The sequence below is a fragment of the Coptis chinensis genome, chromosome 4 (genome assembly GCF_015680905.1).
Source record: "Coptis chinensis isolate HL-2020 chromosome 4, ASM1568090v1, whole genome shotgun sequence".
NCBI lineage: Eukaryota > Viridiplantae > Streptophyta > Magnoliopsida > Ranunculales > Ranunculaceae > Coptis > Coptis chinensis.
In genome coordinates, this window is record NC_141459.1 from 40,456,969 (window position 1) to 40,479,104 (window position 22,136).

General features: G+C 35.7%; 2 protein-coding genes and 2 long non-coding RNA genes across 8 annotated transcripts; 2 read left to right on the plus strand and 2 right to left on the minus strand.

The window, feature by feature from the left end:
• The first annotated feature begins 132 nt into the window (after window positions 1-132).
• Window positions 133-11,790, plus strand: LOC147503504 (Phototropic-responsive NPH3 family protein). 4 transcript variants are annotated; one of them, XM_086556813.1, is made up of 7 exons: window positions 133-624; window positions 7,118-7,229; window positions 8,618-8,780; window positions 8,856-8,925; window positions 9,042-9,440; window positions 9,565-10,299; window positions 11,104-11,790. In XM_086556813.1, exons 3-7 carry the CDS (start codon window positions 8,722-8,724, stop codon window positions 11,623-11,625), a joined length of 1,785 nt encoding a protein of 594 aa, XP_086412939.1. In that variant the 5' UTR covers window positions 133-624; window positions 7,118-7,229; window positions 8,618-8,721; the 3' UTR covers window positions 11,626-11,790. The 4 variants fall into 4 exon arrangements, with proteins under 4 accessions (XP_086412939.1, XP_086412938.1, XP_086412941.1 ...); XM_086556815.1 differs by lacking the exon at window positions 133-624 and adding an exon at window positions 6,373-6,900; XM_086556812.1 differs by lacking the exon at window positions 7,118-7,229 and having other exon boundaries at window positions 134-624.
• On the minus strand, window positions 11,467-13,712 carry XERICO (RING/U-box superfamily protein). Of its 2 annotated transcripts, XR_015192749.1 has the most exons (3): window positions 13,394-13,697; window positions 11,787-12,733; window positions 11,467-11,481 (listed from the first exon to the last, which is right to left on the minus strand). XR_015192749.1 is itself a non-coding variant. In XM_086556817.1 (2 exons), the coding sequence occupies exon 2, from the start codon at window positions 12,568-12,570 to the stop codon at window positions 12,100-12,102; it is 471 nt and encodes a 156-aa protein (XP_086412943.1). In that variant the 5' UTR covers window positions 12,571-12,733; window positions 13,394-13,712; the 3' UTR covers window positions 11,880-12,099. The 2 variants fall into 2 exon arrangements, 1 of the variants encoding a protein (XP_086412943.1); XM_086556817.1 differs by lacking the exon at window positions 11,467-11,481 and having other exon boundaries at window positions 11,880-12,733; window positions 13,394-13,712.
• On the plus strand, window positions 13,430-13,787 carry LOC147503506 (uncharacterized). Its single transcript, XR_015192750.1, has 2 exons — window positions 13,430-13,569; window positions 13,693-13,787. It is a non-coding gene; the product is annotated as an uncharacterized LOC147503506 (long non-coding RNA).
• Window positions 13,788-21,265: 7,478 nt separating this feature from the next.
• LOC147503507 (uncharacterized) lies at window positions 21,266-21,744 on the minus strand. The gene is made up of 2 exons (XR_015220200.1): window positions 21,655-21,744; window positions 21,266-21,563 (listed from the first exon to the last, which is right to left on the minus strand). It is a non-coding gene; the product is annotated as an uncharacterized LOC147503507 (long non-coding RNA).
• Between the last annotated feature and the right edge of the window lie 392 nt (window positions 21,745-22,136).

Consider the following 22,136-nt stretch of genomic DNA (forward strand, 5'->3'; position numbering starts at 1 on the left):
ATATACCTTCGAGTTAGTGGGAGCAAGCATTATGATGGGTGTGCGCAGGGGATCTTTCTAGTCGTTATCCCCACTTCTTTAGTTAGTAGTAGTAAGGGTGTGTAGATCCAACTTACATGCTTTCCAATTTCAATCATATAACACTAAATAAAATGCAAAAGTGAAACAGAAATTAAGAGTTGCTTTTTGCCATTGATAATGAGTATGCAAATAATGCACGATCCATACATTGCTATGTTGACTAACACCAACACTCCCGTCCTCATGTCCCTTTCCATACTATTTATAAGTCAGGCTCTATCCTGTGTATCACTGTAGAACAAAAACGTGCTCTAGGAGTTTAATTTCTGCAGCCTCTTATTTTGTTTGGTAAGCTTACCATCTTTTGCTGGTCTTCCTCTCATGAATTAATGAAGAGGTGATACTCAATGTACCACTAGAATACATAATATTATATGTGCGGCACGGCTGGTCTTGGTTAAGGTGGTCTCTTGTCGTCTCTGTTCTTATTGTGGAGTTGTGAGCAGAAAGATTTTCAGCTTTGAACATGTAGCTAGTATAGATGTTGGGATTCTTCCTCAACTTTGAGCAAACCCGAACGGAACCAGCTGGGTGAAGTTTGTGGTATGCATCTTCTTCTTCTTCTGCTTCTTCTTACATATTATGAAATATCTCTATTTTTTCCATTTCCTTTATCGTGTGAAGATGTATAGTATAGGGAGATGATAGCTGGAATTGTGTACCATACTTACAGCTTGTTTGAGAAAAGGTGATAATGCAAATGTTCCATACGATTTGGAGAAAACCATACTTTTAATTAAGGACTATATCTAAACTTCTTTCTGAAAAATTTGTAAGATCATCGTGGTAGCTCAAGGCGAACTTAATATATTTGATTACCAAATTAATGTCCTAGCTATCGTCTCGATCTTATACTTCATCTTACATAATTAGTCATCATGATGGCATGACCAATGCCTTCTCTGATTGGTCATATGAATATTGCCCCCACGGTGTGGGACTGTGGGAGCCAGTAAAACTACTTTACTAGTGGGCTGAGAGGAACCTGATGTAAAACCAACCTTTAGAACCTATCAACTTTTTTTTTTCTGATTTTTTCTTTATCTCTTTTTATCTTTGTTATCCATATTTTTGAACCGACAAAGCTGCGCTTTAGCAATGTGGCTCGTTTATTACCATCGACTGATTAAATAAAACACTCACCAAGACAGAAATTCATTGTATTCAACCACTTAATGATGACATTGATGATTAGACATTTGATTACAATTTACAAGCCATTAGGTCGGCGTACCTTTCCTCCTTAAACCAGCATCCTAGTAACTACAAGCGTATCATCAAACGAATTCATTTGATTAGGTGGAAGGTCATATCCAATTATAGGCCATTAGGCCCATCCTTAAATGAATCCAACTGTTAAAACATCTATGGGACCTCACAAAATGGGATCATATAACTGAACCTTTGATATTGTTGAATAGGGTTAGAACATCTTTGGCAGTGCAACAAAAAAAACACTAAAATTTTGAACCAAAAAAATACTAAACCAAAAAAACACCAAGCAACTTCAGAAGTAATATCAAAAAAACACCAAGCAACTACGCGGTTTTGCCAAAACCGCGCCACTAAAGTAAATCTGACAGGTCCAAGCCCACACAGTTTTTCCAAAACCGCGTGGGTTTCCAGAAACCGCGTGCTATAACCATTTAACTCCCTTGGTTTTGCGATGTTCTCTTCATTTTTCATGTTCCCTCTCATCTAAACTCATCTCCTTGAGCCAAAAAAAAAAAAAAAAAAAACACTACCAAAACTCTTGAAGATTTTTTCAATGGATCATTCATCTTCTTCTTATTCATCTTCTTCTGATTCTTCATCAAGCTCGAGTTCGAGCTCGAGCTCTTCAAATGATAACACTGCAGTTAAAACTCGTAAATCAGTGGCTATTGCTCTACCTTTGGTTCGACATCGTCTGAGTTTATTGCGTCAGCAAGAAGCGGAGTCTTCTTATAGACTACATGGTGGTTTGAAGAAAGGAAGAAAATATAAGAATCGTCGATCTGAGGCAACACCGCTCGTGTAAATGCTAACTACTTGGTATGAAATCCTATATTTAAGTGACCCCACGACTTTTCGGCCGCCGATTTCAGTATGGGTCGATCATTATTTACTCGTATTTTCAATCATCTTAATCATAATGTACCATATTTTCAACAAGCGATTAATTGAGCGGGTAAGTTTGGGATTAACCCAAAAATAAAAGTAATTCTTTGCTATCACGAATGCTTGCTTATGGGATTTGCCACATCTAGTAGATGATATGTTACATGTTCTTGAGCCAATCGTTCATGAATGCATACGCTATTTCTGTGATGTAATTATTAGAATTTTTGGAGGTGAATACTTGCGCAAACCAAATGCTGCAGATATTCAACGTTTGCTTAAAGAGTCTGAGGAACGCGGATGCCCTGGAATGCTAGGAAGCATTGATTGCATGCACTGGCAATGAAAGAATTGTCCATCCGCGTGGCAAGGGTCTCACACTGGCCATAAGCATAAACCAACAGTGATTTTGGAGGCAATTGTCGATCGTGACGCATGGATTTGGCATGCTTTTTTTGGAATGGCAGGTTCTCACAATGATCTTAATGTACTTGACCGCTCACCAATATTTGATGATATAGTCAATGATGAAGCTATTTCTTGTAACTATATTGTGAATGACCATCATTATGATATGGGCTATTACTTGGCAGACGGTATTTATCCTAATTATGCCACTTTGATTCAAACGATTGCTAAACCGACTATTGCACAAGACAAACATTTTGCAAAGAAGCAAGAAGCTGCTAGAAAAGACATAGAGCGGGCGTTTGGTATATTACAGTCGCGTTGGGCTATTTTAGCGAATCCGTGCAGGTTATGGTATTTGGAGAACATGGCTACTGTTATGAAGGCTTACATTATTTTACACAATATGATTGTGGAAGATGAACGCGAAACAGATATCCCGCAGTATATTCCTGATTTGGAAATACTAAGTAGAGAAGGTGCTCCTGAAGATCAACGCCACTTTGTTCTATCTCGTTGGGCATCTGGCGTCGAGAGGGTTCGTTCAAAAGTTGTTTATGATAGATTGAAGAATGACTTGATCGAGCATTTGTGGAGTAGGCGTGGGCGGACTTGATTTCTATTTTTATTTGCACTTCATTTAGACTTTGTGTTTATTTATCGTTTCAATTTCTATGTATTTGTGTTCCAAGTTTATTTCTATGTATTTGTGGTTTTATGAAAGGATTTATATATATGAGAATTTTGAAAATACAAATTTTTTTTGGAATGATAAAAAGTATCAACTTTAAATTAAAAGAAAATATTCAATTAAAGTACATTCTAATTAAAATTAAAATACAAACTAAAATTAAAGTACGTCATTAATTAAAAGACATAAATTAAAAGACAAATTAAAAGACAAATTAAAATACTCAAATTAAAAAACATACAAACTCAAATTAAAAGACATATAAACTCAAATTTAGACTATGCACTACTTTGACTACTACCAGTGATATTATTGCCAAGTCGATTCTTCATTTTTTGTAAAATTTCTGCCCTTTTGAGTTGCCAAATTTCGCGCTCGTCTTCGGGTAATCCTTCTAATTTCATTCATAATATTTTCGCATCATTTTCATCTTCTCGAACTCGGAGCGCATCTTTCTTCAATTGAAGTTTTTCTTTTTGGATTTGAAGCTTCCAATCCATCGAACTTTTCTTCAATTGAAGTTTTTCGAATTCCATCTCGTCTTTCTTCAACTGTCTTTGAGCTTCCAATTCATAGTCTTCTTTGGTGGTTTTAGAAAGTTCTATCGAGAAAAAGCATCAAGTTTCTTAAATGGATTCCTCCACTTTAGAATCAACTTATTCTTTCTCTTTTTGCTTTCTTTTTTTGTCTTCTTTCTTTCCAAGAGGTCTATCCTCAAGCCCATGAACTTGGTGTGGATCATAATCCATTGGTTGAGTTGTCGCAATTGATATTGGAATTGATGAACCTCCTTCCCCACTATTTGACTTCGACTTTTTGTTGGGATGCAAATCATTTCTCAACTGTAGCCTCTTCCATTTGGGTGAGTCTTTCACCATATTATAGCATTGCATCCACTTCCAAACCCCATTATGCATCGCATATGCACTTATTGCTTCTTCAACCTACCAATTAAGCAAAAACTAAATTAGAATTGAAAAATGTATTTGTTAATCAAAATAACAAATAAAAAGTAAATACTTACCATCATATTGTCATTATAGCCACTTGGAGGAGATGCTTGAATTTTAGAAAGAATAACATGAAACTTGTTGATATTAGCTTGAATAATAGACCAGCGATGTTTCATACCCGTCAAGTTGCGTTCGGTCATTCTTCCTAAATTTGCATGAAATGCATTTATAATTCTAGCCCAAAAATCGTTCGACTTTTGCTCATTTCCTATTACACCATCTTGACTAACTTGTAGCCAACTATTGGTGAGAGCAATATCTTCTTCTTGTATCCATGAAGCCCCTCTTGATTTTGATTTTGGTTATTGACTCATTGTTGTTTTAAGAATAGAGAGTAAAGAGTAGAGAATAAAGAGTAGAGAATAGAAAAAAGAAGTGAGTGTAAAAATATGGGGTGAGTGTTTCAATTTATAGGGTTAGAAAGATATAGCCGTTTTTTGCCCGTTGGTGTAATTGAGAGCACGCGGTTTTAGGAAAACCGCGCCATGGAAGCCCATTTAGCAGCGCAGGCCCACGCGGTTTTGGCAAAACCGTGCGGTGTTTCTCAAACCGCGTAAGTGATTTGATACAACATCAAACTTGGAACAAAATATTGGTCGATTTGGTATTTGGTTTGGTGTTTTTATCAACATGTAGTACTGCTGAAGTTGAAAAAACACCAAATTCTGGTGTTTGATGCTAGGTTGATATCACTGCTAAATATGCTCATACACACTATTGATCTTGAATTCTTGATATGATATAGCTAATGCTGGTTTTAGTCATCTAGATTTTGGAGCTGATTTTAATTATCTGATCACGTGGCTAATATGAATTCCATCAAAGAAAAACCATTACAATACAGACACACATAAAAATTAAGTCCTACTCTAATTTTACATTAACTTATTCTCCACGTTTTGCCTTTTGTTGATTCAAATGTCTTCAGTCTTCACATTGTTCCATCAATCAACTTTTTGGAAATGCCATGTTTCCTAGTAGTGGTAGACTGCTCCCGTGGTAGGCATACGTCAATCCTCAATGGGCCATGTCATGTGATAAACATTTTCTCTCAAATAGTCTACTAAGTCTAATGGTCCAAATGTACGGCCCATTTTGCAAATTATGGGCCAGAGGATCATGGAGTCTATATGTATTTCGGAATCACCATACCACCCACTGTCCCAATGTGAACAGTTGTTTTTTATATTTATATTTCTTTTATATTTTGTATTTTTTGAATTCATCCATGACTGAAATCAAGTAAAAATCATAAAAGGTGGTCAATCAAATCATGTGTGGGTACAGGGTAGATTCTTGGTTAGATGGAAAATGCTTAAAAACTTGAATATCAAGACAAATTGAAGGATGTTCATAAAACTTGAGGACAAAGGCACACCTACTTGCTATAGCCACAAACAAACACAAGGACAATGTAGCCTACTTGCAAATAGTTCAACTGATAACTGATGATTTTTATTATTGTATCCTATTTATTTCTTTAAAGATGAGCTGTGATGTAGTGTTGTGTGCTATAAATGAAAATGTGAAGCATCAACTATCAAGAAGAAGAGATCGTAAACATAATAGAGTGCGGTCCTCTATAACCGGGTACCACACACACATCTTGTATCTCGGCGCACACACATTTTGGAGCACACACACATGTATCGAGGCACATACATATCTTGGATTCGGATCAACGGCGAGATAACACAGTTATAGAAATGATCTCTGTACCCGGTTGTAGAGATCTCGAGTCCAACATAATAATAATTGAATGATAGAAACAACTTTCCTTTTTTTTTTTATGAAATAATTCAAAAAAGTATCCTTGAATATCTTTTTTTTGGGCATCAGCTATAGATATGATATATAGTCGAATAGTTGATGTCCATGTTTTGCTTCTTCCACATTGGCTAAGAGCCTCTCTCGACTGAAACATTAAACAAAAGTCACTTTCTTTTCTTGTTCCTTAAACGACTTTAATTTAATATGCTTCAAATCTCCACACGAATACGCGAAGTTAAGTGGACAATGTGACTATTTTGAAAAATGGAAATGTGACTTATTATGTTGTTGTTATTAACTTATTATGATCATTTCACTATTTATGATTAAATTAAAGGTGAATTTTACACCTATTTTTTCTGCAAATAATGCTCATGGAGATTGTTATTAAATACTCTACTTTTTGCTTTCTGAAAGATTTGGTTGATTATTGTAAACCACCAAAAATATTTAACTATTAAATGCTATCATTCTGTTTTATTTTTTATTATTTCAAAACACCAACAGATTGTCTCTGGTGTTACCGAAAAAAAACAGATTGTGTCTGGAGAAATCCAAAAGGCTGCCTGTTGCATGCACAAAGACTGTACATCCCCTTTTGAGACAGATTAAGAGAGGCTACTGAGAGTTGTAACAGTAGTACCCTTTCTTGTTTTCTTTTTCTCCAACCCTCTTCTGCAAGATAGCAGAACCTGTCTCAAGTTGCAAAATAACCCAAAAAAGAAATAAACTAAGCAATTTTCTTCTCGATCATTTCCCATATTTGGAATCATATTAACTTGTATGTGTAGCACTGTTTTCCCATTTGTAGATGATGGAATCCTTGTTGGATGAAAGGTAAGCACTGTTTTCTCATTTGTAGATGTTTTAATGAGTTGCCTGTGTGTAACACTTATGGATTGACGAATCATGATATTTTCCCTACCATCTTCTTCTCTTGTTTTTCATATATACAACTCTTTGGTAAAAAAAAAAATGTTTAGCCTTCTATTTCAGTTTCCTAGTAATATTCTTTGGAAAGATATCATCATATCCCTTTTGTGGCATAATGCAGCAAACATTTGATCCTTCGTCGCCCTCAATTAATTTCTAAAGATTTTGAAATCGCTTTGAGCTTCCACTTTCTTCCTGCATGCTTTGTAGAGATTGAAGCATTTGAAATTCAAGTATGTACTCTGTAAGTTTGAGATCAATATGGTATTGTAAATATTCTTTATAGTTGTTTTTATATTTTTCTTTGGTTTGGTTTTGATGATTTTCTTAAACTCTTTGGTTTTGTACCAATGTTGTGAGAAAACCCAATCGCAAGCTTTAAGTTTAGACATCAAGTTTAACTCTCTTGGAACTTATATAGTAGGCATTTTAAATCCTGAATTATGCATGTTCTTCCTTGTAAACAAGTTCTAGATGATTTCTAGGGCTCCTTTTGTTGTGGTTCGATCAGAAACTGCCATATGTTTGTTGTCGGCGCATTAACTAGATATATATTTTCTAACGAAATGAGGCGTCAAGAGCCTATTAGAATTGGTTGTTGTAGTCGATATGGTTGGTGAAAACAGATTTGAATTTATTTCCTTACTCGTCGTAGAGTCTTCTGTCCATGAGTACTTCAAAATCCAAGACAACCTTTTAATGGGTGATTTTTTATTTTTTTTTGCAATGATTGCCTTGGCATTGCTCCCGAACTCTTACAGTCATTATCAGAGCCTTTCATTACAAAAAAAATCCACTTGGCACGGAGACAAAGATTTGCCTATGAAAAGAGTGCTTCAACGTACTCAGGCTGTGGTCTGTTCTTGATATATAAAATCAATCAACTTTTTGTAGTTAATTTGTTTGGCAACAACTACTGATGATCTACTGCACGTCGTTTATGCTAAAGGTAAACACGTCATTTATAGTGAGATTGGATGCTTAGGTGGGAATGACCATAATAATTTAGTGTGTAGGCCAGAAGTTTTTAGACCAATAATGGCTCCTTCTTTGATTACCCTTTGGGCTCCATGATGACAGCTTGTCGTAACTAAAAGAACAAGATATATTCTAATCTGTCTAAATTTTTTTACCGAGGTAGAAAAATTCTCTTCTACTGAGGTAGAAAAAAATCTCTTCCTAGAAAACCAAAGCTCTGAAATACTCGACTTCCCTCCTTATTTGACCAACAAACTTTTGCTATATTTGCGAGTGAACTAAGTAGGGATTGTAAACCGGGCTTGAGTTCCTGCTCACTGTTTCCATTGTGCACAATGGCAGCAGTATAGATCTTCCAGATGATTAAGATTTTTCAAATACGAACGGAATTATCCTTAGAAGAAATCTAGAGTGGTTATTTAAGTCCTTTATCTGGATACAGTAATTTTATCTATATCTAACTATAGTTACTTGATGCACTATCTCATAAGGGCGACCGTGCATTCTTCTGCATGTGTTATAAAGGATTAATATTAGGTGTGTTTTTTGTTTCAAATAAGGTGCTTTTGTGATCATAATTCAGATAATTGGTGTGGATTTACTTTGCAAGTTAAATATTGATTATGACCAACTTGTGTTACAGAGGAACTTGTAGTGGTAGAACCGGATGAATAAAATCTATAGAGCATTGGCAAAAGAAATTGAAAGTATATATGATATTTATTAGGGGAAGAAACAAACACAAAAATGAAGTTTATGAAACTTGGAACCAGGCCAGACACCTTCTACACAGAAGAGGCTACCAGGTAATATTCATTATAAGCAAATAAACATAAACTTTGATGAGTTTCAAATCTAAGCTATTTCATTCAACTGTGCAGATCTGTGTCATCAGATGTGCCTAGTGACCTTGTTATACAAATCAACAACACTAAGTATCTTCTTCACAAGGTAACTTGCAACTTTACTATTCACTGCTCTTCTGTCTTCTCAATGAAGAAGATACAACTATATATTCACCTGTTGAATGAACTTTATCATTGTTAATGCCGATCTCTTAATTGTAGTTTCCACTTCTTCCAAAGTGCGGCCTTGTCCAACGCCTTTGTGCTGTTTCTGACAATTCTAGTAATGATTCAATTGCACTTCATGACATCCCTGGTGGTGAAGAAGCTTTCGAGCTTTGCGCTAAATTTTGTTATGGAATTACAATCAACCTAAGTGCAACCAGTTTTGTGCCAGCATTTTGTGCTGCAAAGTACCTCAGGATGACTGAATCAGTCGAGAAGGGGAACTTTGTACAAAAACTCGAAGCTTTTTTCAATTCATGCATCCTTGAAGGTTGGAAGGATTCTATTTTAACACTGCAAACCACCACAAAGCTACCTGAATGGTCAGAAAGTCTTGGAATCATCAGAAGGTGCACCGACTCGATAGTAGAGAAAATTCTCACACACCCATCAAAGGTAACTTTGAAAATATGTATCAACTTTGCAGTATCTTTATTTCCAACAAGAAGATTGAGAAACTTTCTGCAAAAAAGGGGATTTACATATAACCTCCTTCAGTTGTAACCATATTATTTTGTAGGTAACATGGTCCTATACCTACACTAGACCAGGATATACTGAAAAAGGAGACCATTCAGTCCCAAAGGATTGGTGGACAGAGGACATAGCAGACCTTGACATTGATCTTTTCCGATGTATAATATCTGCTCTGCGATCAATAAATATACTACCTCCACCATTAATAGGTGAGGCTTTGCACGTGTATGCTTATCATTGGCTTCCAGACACATCAAAAGGTCGCCCCCTAGAGAGTTCAGTCTCTCAAACAGAAGAAGATGCGGGGAAGCTGAAGAGGGTGCTTGAAATCATTGTGACCATGATTCCACCCGACCATGGATCAGTTTCAGTTGGTTTCTCATTGAGGCTCCTCAGTACTGCAAATTTTCTAGGTGCATCTCACTCAACAAAAGCTGAACTTATACGAAGATCAAGTTGGCAATTAACTGAAGCAAAGACGAATGATTTGCTCATTCCATCTTGCTCATCTTCAGATCAGTTCTTCTATGATATAGACCTACTGCAGTCGGTTTTAGAGAGTTTCTTGCTTCAGTGGCGTAGACAGACATCTCCTATAGACAGAGAGTCACAGAGATCCGTGAGAACGGTGGCCAAGCTAATTGATTCTTATCTGCAAGTTGTTGCTAGGGATATAAACATGCCAGTCTCAAAGATAGTTGGCCTTGCTGAATCCTTGCCAGAATTTGCCCGACAGGAGCATGATGATCTTTACAAGGCTATCAACACTTATCTTAAGGTGAATCTTTCTTAAAACTAAATGAGATTTCAAAACATACACAAGGCACAAAGACTATTGTTGAGATTATTAACCCCTTATTGGGAGTGTAAAGCCTAGCCAGTCAATATATAAATCATGGGGCCACTCCACTTATCACCAATTGGTTTTGAGTTGGATGCCCAAATTTAATAAAATGAATCCAGATTATCTCTCCGACAGATCAATATATGGGTGGACACAAGTGGAAACTCTGCTGATTTGGTCATTCTAACGTACAAAAATAATTGATTTTCAGAATAAATTACTATGAGGAAGTCAAGTTAGACTCCAACGATTATGATATTTTTCACTGATGCTCATTTTGCTCATACACCATCCTTTTAGTTTCTTCCTTTTTCATTTATCTTTTTTAAACAATCTTCAGACCATAGTGCATGAAGTTCTGACGTCTCAAAGAACCTAAGCCCATAGTTCTTCCAACTACCATAAAATACATTATAATCAGATTCTGACCCATTCCTTTAGACAATTTGGGTCCCTGAGCAAATATGTTGGCTTTACAGAGTTGATCTATAGACACTATTAACAGCACCCTTCTAGGTAGAGACTTCTACTTCATACATGTCCCTATAAGTCCTTGTTTGCAGTTGGATAATCCATATATGTTTCAGTGATAATTTCCTACCGTCATTTGCTGCTACATTACACCATCGTCCATAATTAGATGTCTTCGCTTTACATCTATATTGCTTCATATTACTTTTATGTGTTTTATTTATAATTTAATTTGATGTTTTGATCTTTACATACCAACAACACCAGGAGCACCCAGATGTCAGTAAACCAGAGAAGAAACAACTGTGTCGAGTTTTGGACTGCCAGAAATTGTCACATGAGGTATGTGCACATGCAATAAAGAATGAGCGACTCCCATTGAGAACTGTAGTGCAAGTCCTTTACTTTGATCAAGAGAGACGTTCCAAGATGACTAGCCACGACTTCATTCAACATAGTGAGACCATCCGAGAAAGAGAACATAATGGACCAGTAACCACAAAAAAAGATCTCAGTATTCCAATAAGAGGTCCACAGAGGCAAGGGTCTCAAGGAACACATGGGCAGCCATCTAGTAGAGCTGAGAGTGTAGTTAAAGACACCACACAAGTTTCTGAGAGAACAATAAGGAAGCAGGATGAAGAGCTACCACCAAAACCAGAAAGAAACATTATCAGGAAAGAAACAAAGGACATGGAGATTACAGAAGAAGGATTATCTGGTAGCAAGCCGGAAATAAAGAGGAAAAACAAATCAGAACAGAGCCATAAAAAAGGAGGATATACTTAGAAGAAGGAATATCAGCAGATTTTTTTACTATGGATGGATAATTTATTATTTGGTCAGTTAGGAATAAGTCATGTACTCATGTTCATAAGCATTCATTTATACCAGAAAGTAATGTTTGATCATACATTTCACATTCAATGGATTTTGCCTTTCAACCTTACCTCAGTTCTTGCTGTATTTTCTGATCTTTGAGATGAATTTTACCAAAATGTATCTGGTTGTGTTACTTGGGACTACTTTAAAAAAAAAAAAAATTTGTCAATGGCAAACGCCAGAAGGCATGTTAAAAGAAGTTGGAACAGAGAATATTTACAAGATAATGTCTGTGAGAGACAAACTAGTCAACAGCATGCATAAGGCGTACAACTACGAAAACGCTCTATCTACTACATGCATCAACCAAATGTGTATGGCACTACTAGTATTTACTCCTGTAGACTACAATAGTCTGTACACTAACTCAAAGCTAGTAATTCATGTAGATCCCACCAACTCAGTGTCACTTACAGAAGGGACTTCTTCTTCAGGCATCAGAGGAGATCGACAGAGAGGACAAGTGATGTTCCAATAATCCAACCATTTCTCCAAACATACCTTATGGAAAACATGTCCACAACACAAGTGGTTTATCATAGAATCGGGTTCAAAGCAGGTCAGACAAACTAGGCATTCTTGATTGAAACTGTTGCAGTTAAAAACTGAACAGAAGCGGATGGCTGGAACTCGGTTCCTGAATTCCTCCGCAAAGGAGTCTGAAGGAGGTAGAATGAGTTCACACGATTCTGATGAATGTTCCTCTGATTCAGATTGTGAGGAAAGATGAATTCCAACAATATGAAGGATTGATCGAACTATGCCTTTGAAGATAGAGATGGAGATGGCTGTGTTCACTAATATTATACAAAGGACTCCTTCCGCTGGAGTAGGGAGACTATAGAGACCCATGTTCTTAAAAATTATGCAGCTCCAAATAGTTTGAATTAGCTAGGCCTTGTTGTGGAAACAGTGGAGAAAACTTTGCAAACCAGGATAAAACAGAGGAAAGAAATGCTAGAGAGAGATACTGTATACGCCTTCTACCACGGGGTTTCGGATCATTAGAAGATATCTGTAAAATTAGAACCAAACATCCATAAGATGGCATTCAAAAGACAAACACAAGTCCTAAATTTTCATTAGAAGTTTCACTAGGACTAAATTTTCTAAAGCCCAAAGGTACATTCATCAAGACAGACAAGTAGTACAACTTTGAAACAGATATAGTATTGCAATAATCAACTAACCCTCAGCAAAAAAAAATACACAGAAAGAGATCCTTATTAGGTCCATGAATAAGATTAAAATAAACAAAGTTTATACATGATGAAAGTAATATGAATGATATTATAAACTTATGACAAATGATCAAAAGTTTTAGAAAATGAAGGGGAATGTAATATGCTATTAAAAATGATTATACAAAAGCTTAAACGAACGCGATCAAGAATCAAATCAACGAAAGAAAAAGGAACTAGCAACATACTAAGAAAATAGTAGTCACCTGAACAATTCAAACATACAACACAAGGATATAACTCTGACAAATAAGCAAAAACAGTACTCCACCAAAGAAATGATGAATTAGAATTGTATATCAACAAAAAGATCTGTGATCACTAGCTTTGAAAGACAAGAAAATATTTAAAACAAAAAAGAAAAAAGAAAACTAGGAAAAGGACAGTAAAGAAAAGTCATAAAAGGAAGAGAAAAAAACATGAGAGAAACTTACAATGCAAGATGTAAAGATCTGGACTAGATGGTTAGGTTCTTCTTGCAATCTGAGGTGGCCTTGCTGAAGATGGGATTGAAGTTTGTGTTGTTGGATCCAAGATATTTACTGAAGAATTGTTCTGATGCCTTGCTCCTCTGCCGTTATATACAGAGCCAGCCACCTATCTGACCATGGTTAGTTCTGACTTAACCATCCTTCAAAGTATAAACAATAGAGATTTCTCCTAATCAAATAACATTATCATTGTTCATGTTTTATATGATTCTCTACCAATACATTGTATTTTTGTATGACAGTGGATTTAGTTATGCCGATTGGATAGTCAAGAGAATGTTAGAGCATACTAGGCGCTTGTGTCCTGAGTGACTGTGGTATACTATTCTTTCTTTCTTTTTTGCTTGGCAAATAGATGACTAGAAAATGCTATACACAAAAAACAAGTGGACCAACAAGGATAATGTTTTATTTAATATTTTGAAATGGAAAATAGATTTACTAGTCAGCATATTTTCCTTGCCATTAATTATCATTTGCATGCCTTGAGACGAAGATAGTATCACCGCCTTTCAGTTCAAGATAAGATTTATAGGGGATTAGTAATAGGGAGGGGTTCAAGGGACATATATAAATGACACATAAATCCACTCAAGATGTGAGCCTTTGGATCTCTCTCGATCTAACGGTCTCAAGCTGGTTTTCTCATATTAAACCGGTTCAACTAATTAACCGGCCGGTTCAGAATTTAATTGTTATCCTCCCAAGTCCCAACTACAACACTAGCATACTATAGAGAGACAGAGAGAAGAACCCCTCCCTTAACTTTTAAGCGCTCAAACGATTTCATTTCAAGAAACTTTAACCGCCCAGCCGAAGAATCCCCACATCTTTAAGGTATGGGGGATAGATATGAATGTGATATTGTGATGGCATCATGGCACTGCTCCAATGTGTTAGGAAACACTGAATCTAGCTAGAGTCTAGAGATTAGACCAAAACAATTTTGCTACTTTGACTATTATTATTCGTATAGGATTGTGTCATTTGTCATTTCTAGACACTAGACTTGTGTCTCGTAAACCCTTTGGCCATGGATGGACCTTTTTTTCCAGATCAAAAGAGAGTTCTGAGTTCTGACAATAAACCCAAAAATATGAAAAGCACTAATTAGGAAAGCACTTATCTTCACCGTCTTCGTACCAACATTCAGTAAAGATTCTGAAAGATGCGATAGTGAGCTGGAACTCATCCAAAGTTCAGTCGCTGGACTATGACAGTGATGTACCTAAATCTTGAGTTCCTAACTTTTACACAAGCAAATTATCTGACACGTGGCACATTGCTGTAGCCATTTGAACTTGTATCTGAACAATAATTGCCCCCCTTCCCCTCGTATTACATGACACCTAGTCCTGTAGAGCTCCAAAAACTAACTATTCAGAATTTTGCCCCCCTCCCATGTGTTTCACTTTCTTTAGAGACGTGTCACGGATACCAAAATAACCAAATTACCAACAAAGCAACAAATGCATGCCCAGATGAAATTATGGAAACACATGGTACGGTTGTTGGTGGGGTGCTTTGGCCTTTGGATAGCAAGGAAAGAGATAGAGATACCTCAAATGGAATCTAAAAATAAATAGACTAATGGGCATTCAGTATGTCCTTTTGTACAAATGGCATACAGAAAATACTAGCTTGAGAAGTACAATAACTAGAGAAAGTGAGGAACACCACCTCATATTTCCTTCTGCCACCAATCCAAAACTCCTTGATTGTATATGATAAAAACTTGAACAAGTACCCTAAACTTAAATTGAATAATCAACTCCAAATGACCATTTCGAATTTAGACTAGAGTGATATCACTATACATCGATATATTTTCCAAATCTTTAAAAAATTTGCAGTTGATTTCTTGCTCAACGACAAGTTATTACGTGGTTGTCGGAGCCCCAATACCCCCTTTTTTTTTTGTAACTGCATTTTCTTTATTTATTAAATATTGGCGGAAAGTACATACAACAGTCAATATCATATCATTCAAAACTAGATTAGCAATAGTAGGGGGTGGTCCATTACACCATATAGAAGTATAAATCAAGTATATAAATGAGTTGTAGAGCTTCCGGCAAATTTGTTCAAGCTACCCGTAGGTTGTAACTACCATTCATTAGGGCATCTCCAATGGGAATGTAAATTGTTTAAAGTGTAAAATTTATACTCTAAATGTCAAAAACATGTTTTCAATGGAGGGTGTAAATCCCAGGTGATAAACTAATATTTAATAGAGAGGGTGGGGAATTTCCCATCCGGCTATTATTTAATAAACATTTCGGACCTCATTTAAACTCACGCTTGTTTTATTTTTTTTGAGAATTGTAATGTTTGCAACGGACAAAGACCGTTATTTATTGGTTGGGTCAGTTTTAAGTAAACTATAGATGTTATTCAAAGTGACGTGCTTTTTATTTCTTTTTTAGTTAAACCACTTGCGACGGACTTTGACAGTCATTCTTTGACCGTCGTTTTTTCTCAATTTTTTAATTTTACAAACTCTTAAAATTTATTGTCTCAAATACCATTTTGGGTGTGAAAACTATTAGTGTATAAAAGGGGTCATACAATCCTAGTGGCACCTATATAACACTTATGTGGTGTATATATACACTCTCCATTAGAAATTCTCTTAGTCATTACTATTAACCCCTTCCCCTTTCGAAAATCCTATTTTGGTAAGAGTTTATGAACAACAAGGCCTGGACTTCGCCCTTCCAACTTTATTTAAAAAGAAAATGTACTACTTACCCCAAATCTCAGATTCCTGACTTGGTCCCAGTTGATAATTGATAACTCAAAGTCCATTCGATACAATCTACTAGACATGGCAAACTACGAATGTTGAGATGGAGATATTTCCTTTAACTTCGGTTGTAAGACCACAAAGTTAATGTGCTTGTTTTACTTTAATTTTTTCATGGTCAAATTTGTCTACGTGGGCTAGTAGGTTGTTCCACCACCAAAATCCTTACAAGAGATCTGTAAAAAATTCAGTTGAAAAAAGTTCAAAATTTTTTCCTGGATTTAACCGTGCATTTTCTTTCTACGAAGTTTTGGTGAACCACTTGCTATGTCCTCAATCACCTACTGCTTAAATTCAAGGCATCCTTAGTTTCAATTTTCTTATTTCGAATGTTAACTATGAAAAAATATCTTAAATGGATAGATATTCAAGTACTTTCTTTTCTCCGGCTTCTCTCCTTAGACGACAAAACTCATAATAAGTTATTGACAAGGCTAAGTCCAATAATGCGGCAAAACACCAAATTTCACGTAAAATGTGATCCAATAGTACGCTAAAACGTTATACCGCCAACGCTATCTTTATAAATTTCTCTATTTATGCAGTCAATTTTAACGCTATAGCATATGTTCTGTACGCCATAGCCAGTGGCGGCCAGTAAAAAAAATCCAAATAACTCTGCACGTCATAGCCAGTGGCGGTTAGAAATTTGATTTAATTCAATTAATAACCTACACGCCACTCCCAATGGCAGTTAGAATTCAATTATTATTTCCATCCGCCACTCCCAATAGCGGTTAGAATTAATTCCTATTTTTTTGTTTTTTTAATAACTTAATTTATGCAATTACCATTTTATCCTACCCTTTTAATTTTTTTTTGATTTAGTTGTATTTCTTTGTTATAATTTCAATTTTAAGATTAAATTTATTCCGATTTGCAACAACTTAATTAATTATTTAAATAAAATATTTATTGAAAATAAAAAAAAACAACAAATTAAAAGGAAATACATTAAAAATGTATCAAATAAGTACGAAACATTTAAAATTATTAATCAAATTAATCAATTGCTTTCTCCGTATTCTTCAAAGTGCAAATTTCTTGAAAGAGTCCGTGCATTGCGAAAAATTTGATATTTCAAAATTTGTTTCTTTGCGTTTTTGTACCATTCTTTTCCTTGAGGTGTCATAGTCAATGTATTTGTGCTAATGATCTCCTTTTCCCATGCCAATGTCTCATGAAATTTTTTTTTTTTTTCGCAAGTTTAATCCTTAAAGGATTAGACGCTTCACTTTCATATAATTTTTTCCCACGGTCAGTTGCTGCCTCAATGGCCTCCATCGCCCGTTGAGATTGTCGCGTCAATTCTTTGAGAGAAGTTTTGTTTTGACTGTCAACTTTTTTTTTTGTTTTGATTTGTCTCTTCCACAATCCGGTCTTTTTGATGAACCAGGTCTTTGCATTTTAGAATCAGGTGTTCCCCCCATGCCATCTTGTTCGTTTAATGGAGTTGGAGACCCATTATGAAAATTAGTTTGAGAGAAACCAAGTGTAGTTGGAATTGAATGGTGTGCCCATTTTTCGTAGTCTTTCAAAATAAACCACGCATGATCAAATTTAAAGGGTTTATTATCTAAAGACCTGGTGACATACAACTTCTTTGCTTGCTCTATCTGTAAAAGAAAAAAAAAATTAGTTTGAGTTTAATCAATTATATTCTAGCTAAATAATTGATATATATATATATATATATATATATATATATATATATATATATATATATATATATATATATATATATATATATATATATATATATATATATATAATCTTACAATGTCCATTTTGTTAGTTCCCCGACTGTTAATATCCTCGACTTTGATTCAAACATCCACGAAATAAAGTAATCGCTTTATTTATAAGTTGCCAACGACTTGTAACACTTCTCATAGTTCGATTATTCAGAAAACCCCGTATCATCCTCGATTCTCAAATTGTCTTTTAATTTTATCCCACAATATGTTGCCGATTGATTTGTTCCGTAAATTGGATCAATTGAATTATCCAACCATACTTGGTGGTATATCTTGTGTCTTCATCAATGCTAAATGATGATCCCCTGCTTGACATTGTTACTGAAAGAGAGAGAGATGAAGACAGTATTATTGATAATACAAAAATAAAAATTACTGATGTTTACGGGAATGTGCCTTTGAGAGAGGAAAAGACAGTCTTTTTATAGGGTCAGATTGAATTATTGGATTTTACTTTCTTGTGGTCTGTACGCTATTGATTAGGGTCATTGGGTTGTGGGCAAGATTGTAATGAATTATGTAAGAAATTATTGGGGTGTGTGCAAGATAAAGAATTGTGGGCAAGATTGAAATGAATCATGCATGCATGGAATCTATTTATTGGGGGTGTGTGCAAGATAAAGAATTGTGTAAGAAATGCATGGAATCTATCTAGAGTACGCATGCTGCATGTGTACTCTCCTGGCCCTCCACCAACATATATAACATAACTCTCCGTAAGAAAGTAAACCAATTTGCTATTTCACACAATTTTTAATATTTTCAATTTTTGTTCCATAATTTATTTACTAGCAAAATGAATTCTGATAGTGATAATGATTATGATTCTGATTCCCAGAGAAGACGACGTATTGAAAGACACTTCATGCATGAACAAGAAGTGTTGACAACACCTGCACTTGCAATTCAAATGAATCTTGTTACAGCAGCTCATATCATTGAAAACTCTAATCAACCAACTCTCCGTATTGGGTCTGTCCCAGGACGCGCTTATAGGAACCGTAATAGGGCAACAGGACGAAATGCTTTCTTAAAGGCCGATTATTTCGGTGTCAATCCCACATATGATGAAGTTTTATTTCGGAAGTGCAACAGAATGAGCAGTCACCTATTATCGAGGATTAGGAGTGGTCTTAAGGAGCATAGTGATTTCTGGATGAAGAAATATGATGCAGCCAATAAACCCGGTTTGTCATCACGCGGCAAAATAATGTGTGCGTTGCAAATGCTAGCAAACGAAAGCCCAGCTGATTCAATGGATCAGTATTTTTGTATTGCGCAGTCAACAACACTCTCCTTTGTTAAAATGTTTTGCAAACAAACATGTGGTGGAGAGATTTGGTGCACAATATCTGAGATCTCCAAATGAAGAAGACATTGTTAGATTGCTCCGTGTTGCTGAGTTAAGAGGTTTTCCTGGCATGCTTGGCAGTCTAGACTGTATGCATTGGACGTGGCAAGCATGTCCAATGGAATGGGTAGGACAATATATTAGACGACATGGATCAGCAACTCTTGTACTCGAGGCAGTTGCTTATTTCGACATGTGGATATGACATGCTTACTTCGGTTTACCAAGTACTAATAATGATGCTAATGTTTTGTGGTGCTCTAATCTTTTTCACAAACTAACATTAGGTTTAACCCCTTCGGCAAACTATTCTCTCATGGATAAGGACTATATTGTCGGTTATTACTTGGCTGACGGTATATATCCTCAGTTGTCTACACTAGTGAAGGCGAAAAGAAATCCTAAATCAAGAAGAGATAAATTTTTTACGCTGATGCAAGAATCTTATAGAAAAGACGTTGAACGAGCATTTGGGGTTCTTCAATCTCGTTTTGCAATTGTTAGAGGCAAAGCTCGCTTGTGGGACAAAGATGTGTTCCATGATGTTATGTCGGCGTGCATTATTTTGCATAACATGATTGTTGAGGAAGAACGACATAACTATTTGAACACTTACGTTTATGGAGACTCTGAACCTATTATTAACCATGATTACTTTGAAAATCCTAATATAGTAGAAATTGTTCCCGACCGAAATCCCAATTCTGCTGAATTTCGCCGAGTCTTGCAACACGTGGCATATGTGCATAATAGGCACGAGCATGTGGAATTAGAGCAGCGTCTGATGGCGTGATCAGAATTAAGATGTTTTTATGTCGTGCATTTCTTATATGTTTCCAGTATACGTTTACTCGTGTATATTTACTCGTGCGTTTATGGGAATGGTAGTATTTTTATGTTGTGCATTTTAAGTGCCTGCTCCATTCAAGTAATATGTTGTTTTCCTTTGTGCTAGTTTTTGAAAAAGAATATATATATATTTTTTTCGATAACAAAGAATAAGTAAACATGAACAACACTAGCTTGCACTTAAGAAATACAAGCAGCTTAAGAAATTAAGGATATTTTGCCTAGTGTAGTGGGACTGTTCCAAACTTCGAACTACGAGTGCTTGGAAAGAAGTCAGAGAATGCTGGGATACCCAGAAATAACTTGCTTATACCAACTTAGTGCGTCTCTAGATATGTAGCCGGGATTTTTCCAACTTTGTCTAGAAGTGGTCTGGAAGCTTTCGCTCCTGTTTTAATAATAGAATTGCTAGAGGAGAAGGAAATTGTTCGTACCATATTAAAGTAACTTAAAAGCTTTTGGGACATCCTTGGGGGTTGGAAAAGATCAAGGTGTTTTGATTTGTGACAAGGGCCGGAAGACCACATGTATTTTAGCTGCAACACATGAATATAATAGCTAATGCTTGATTACTGATTTTACCACAACACAATATTGCTAGACGAAGTCAAATGGGTAATAATTAAACCTTTTTTTTAATTGATACAGCCAGAGTGCACATTTCCTTTATCTGAGTGCACTTTTATTAGTCTTTATCGGAGAATACAATGACAGTTCTTGAAACATTTTCGGTAGTTAGTATGAACCATATGGGTGTTATACATTACCCCATCATATATGTAAGTTCTAGAGGAAAGGCAATTAATCTCTTCTTTTTAACCCACCTTTCTTTTTCCAGGTTACAAGCAGAAGAAATCTCCTCTATGATTTGAATATACCATACATTGGGCAAAAACACGTGTTAAAGGCTTCAAACATCTCATTATGTAAACAATGCACATTGCAAACAGATCTAAAACTTGTGCTTCCATAGAATCACGAGTGCACAAATACATTATCAAATAAAATAACTTTTCGAAGGCAACCAAATGGAAGCAATTTCAACAAATCAGTTGAGCAACTGAACTGCATTAACTGTGGACTAAACTAACACTCTTAAATGTCAGAATATATATGGAAACATTTTGATTTCAGTTAGAGAGACCTGCTACATCCCATTCTTAGAATACAAAATTCTCAAAAGCGAGAACTCATGGACAAGCATGCATTTCACGCTGTCATCAGAAACTTGAGATTTCAAGTCATAGCACAAAACTTTCCAACAGCTGGGAACCCTTTTTAACTCCCTGAGGCAGCTGGTACAGCGCTTGGTTTCGCATCTTCAACCTTCTCGTGTTCTTTGTTAAGCATCTATGATGAACCAACCATCACAATTATCAGCTACATAGAAAGTGAATAATAAAGAACACATGATTAAAGTTAGTAAAGAAACATGCATTACCTTGTTGTTGATTAGGTTGTGGAGAGCAACCACACTTCTAATCAGTGAAAAAAGATAGATAACCAACATCATATCATTTGTTTTCACTGTGCATGACAACAAACCAAAATGGCTTGGATGCAAACTTGGACTACAAAATGTAAACTTAGACTTGATCACATCAGTGCACCACTCAATTTCATAATGCAACAATCACACAACATAATCAATATGATCTTAAACATGTTCAACCAATACAAAAACATATATAAATTAAGTTACTCACAATGAAATACTAATAGAAACCATAACTGCTATTTCCTTCTCCCTGTGAGCTCGAGTAACGCATGGATGGATCAGTTGATTCACCCACAAAATGAGGGACATATACATTCTCCCTTGAGATAGATGGCCGAGTCTGAACTTGTGGGAGTCATCCGAGTCGCGAACTACTTCAACAGATTCGAATATGAAATGTCCTGACTATTCAATTCTTGATGAGC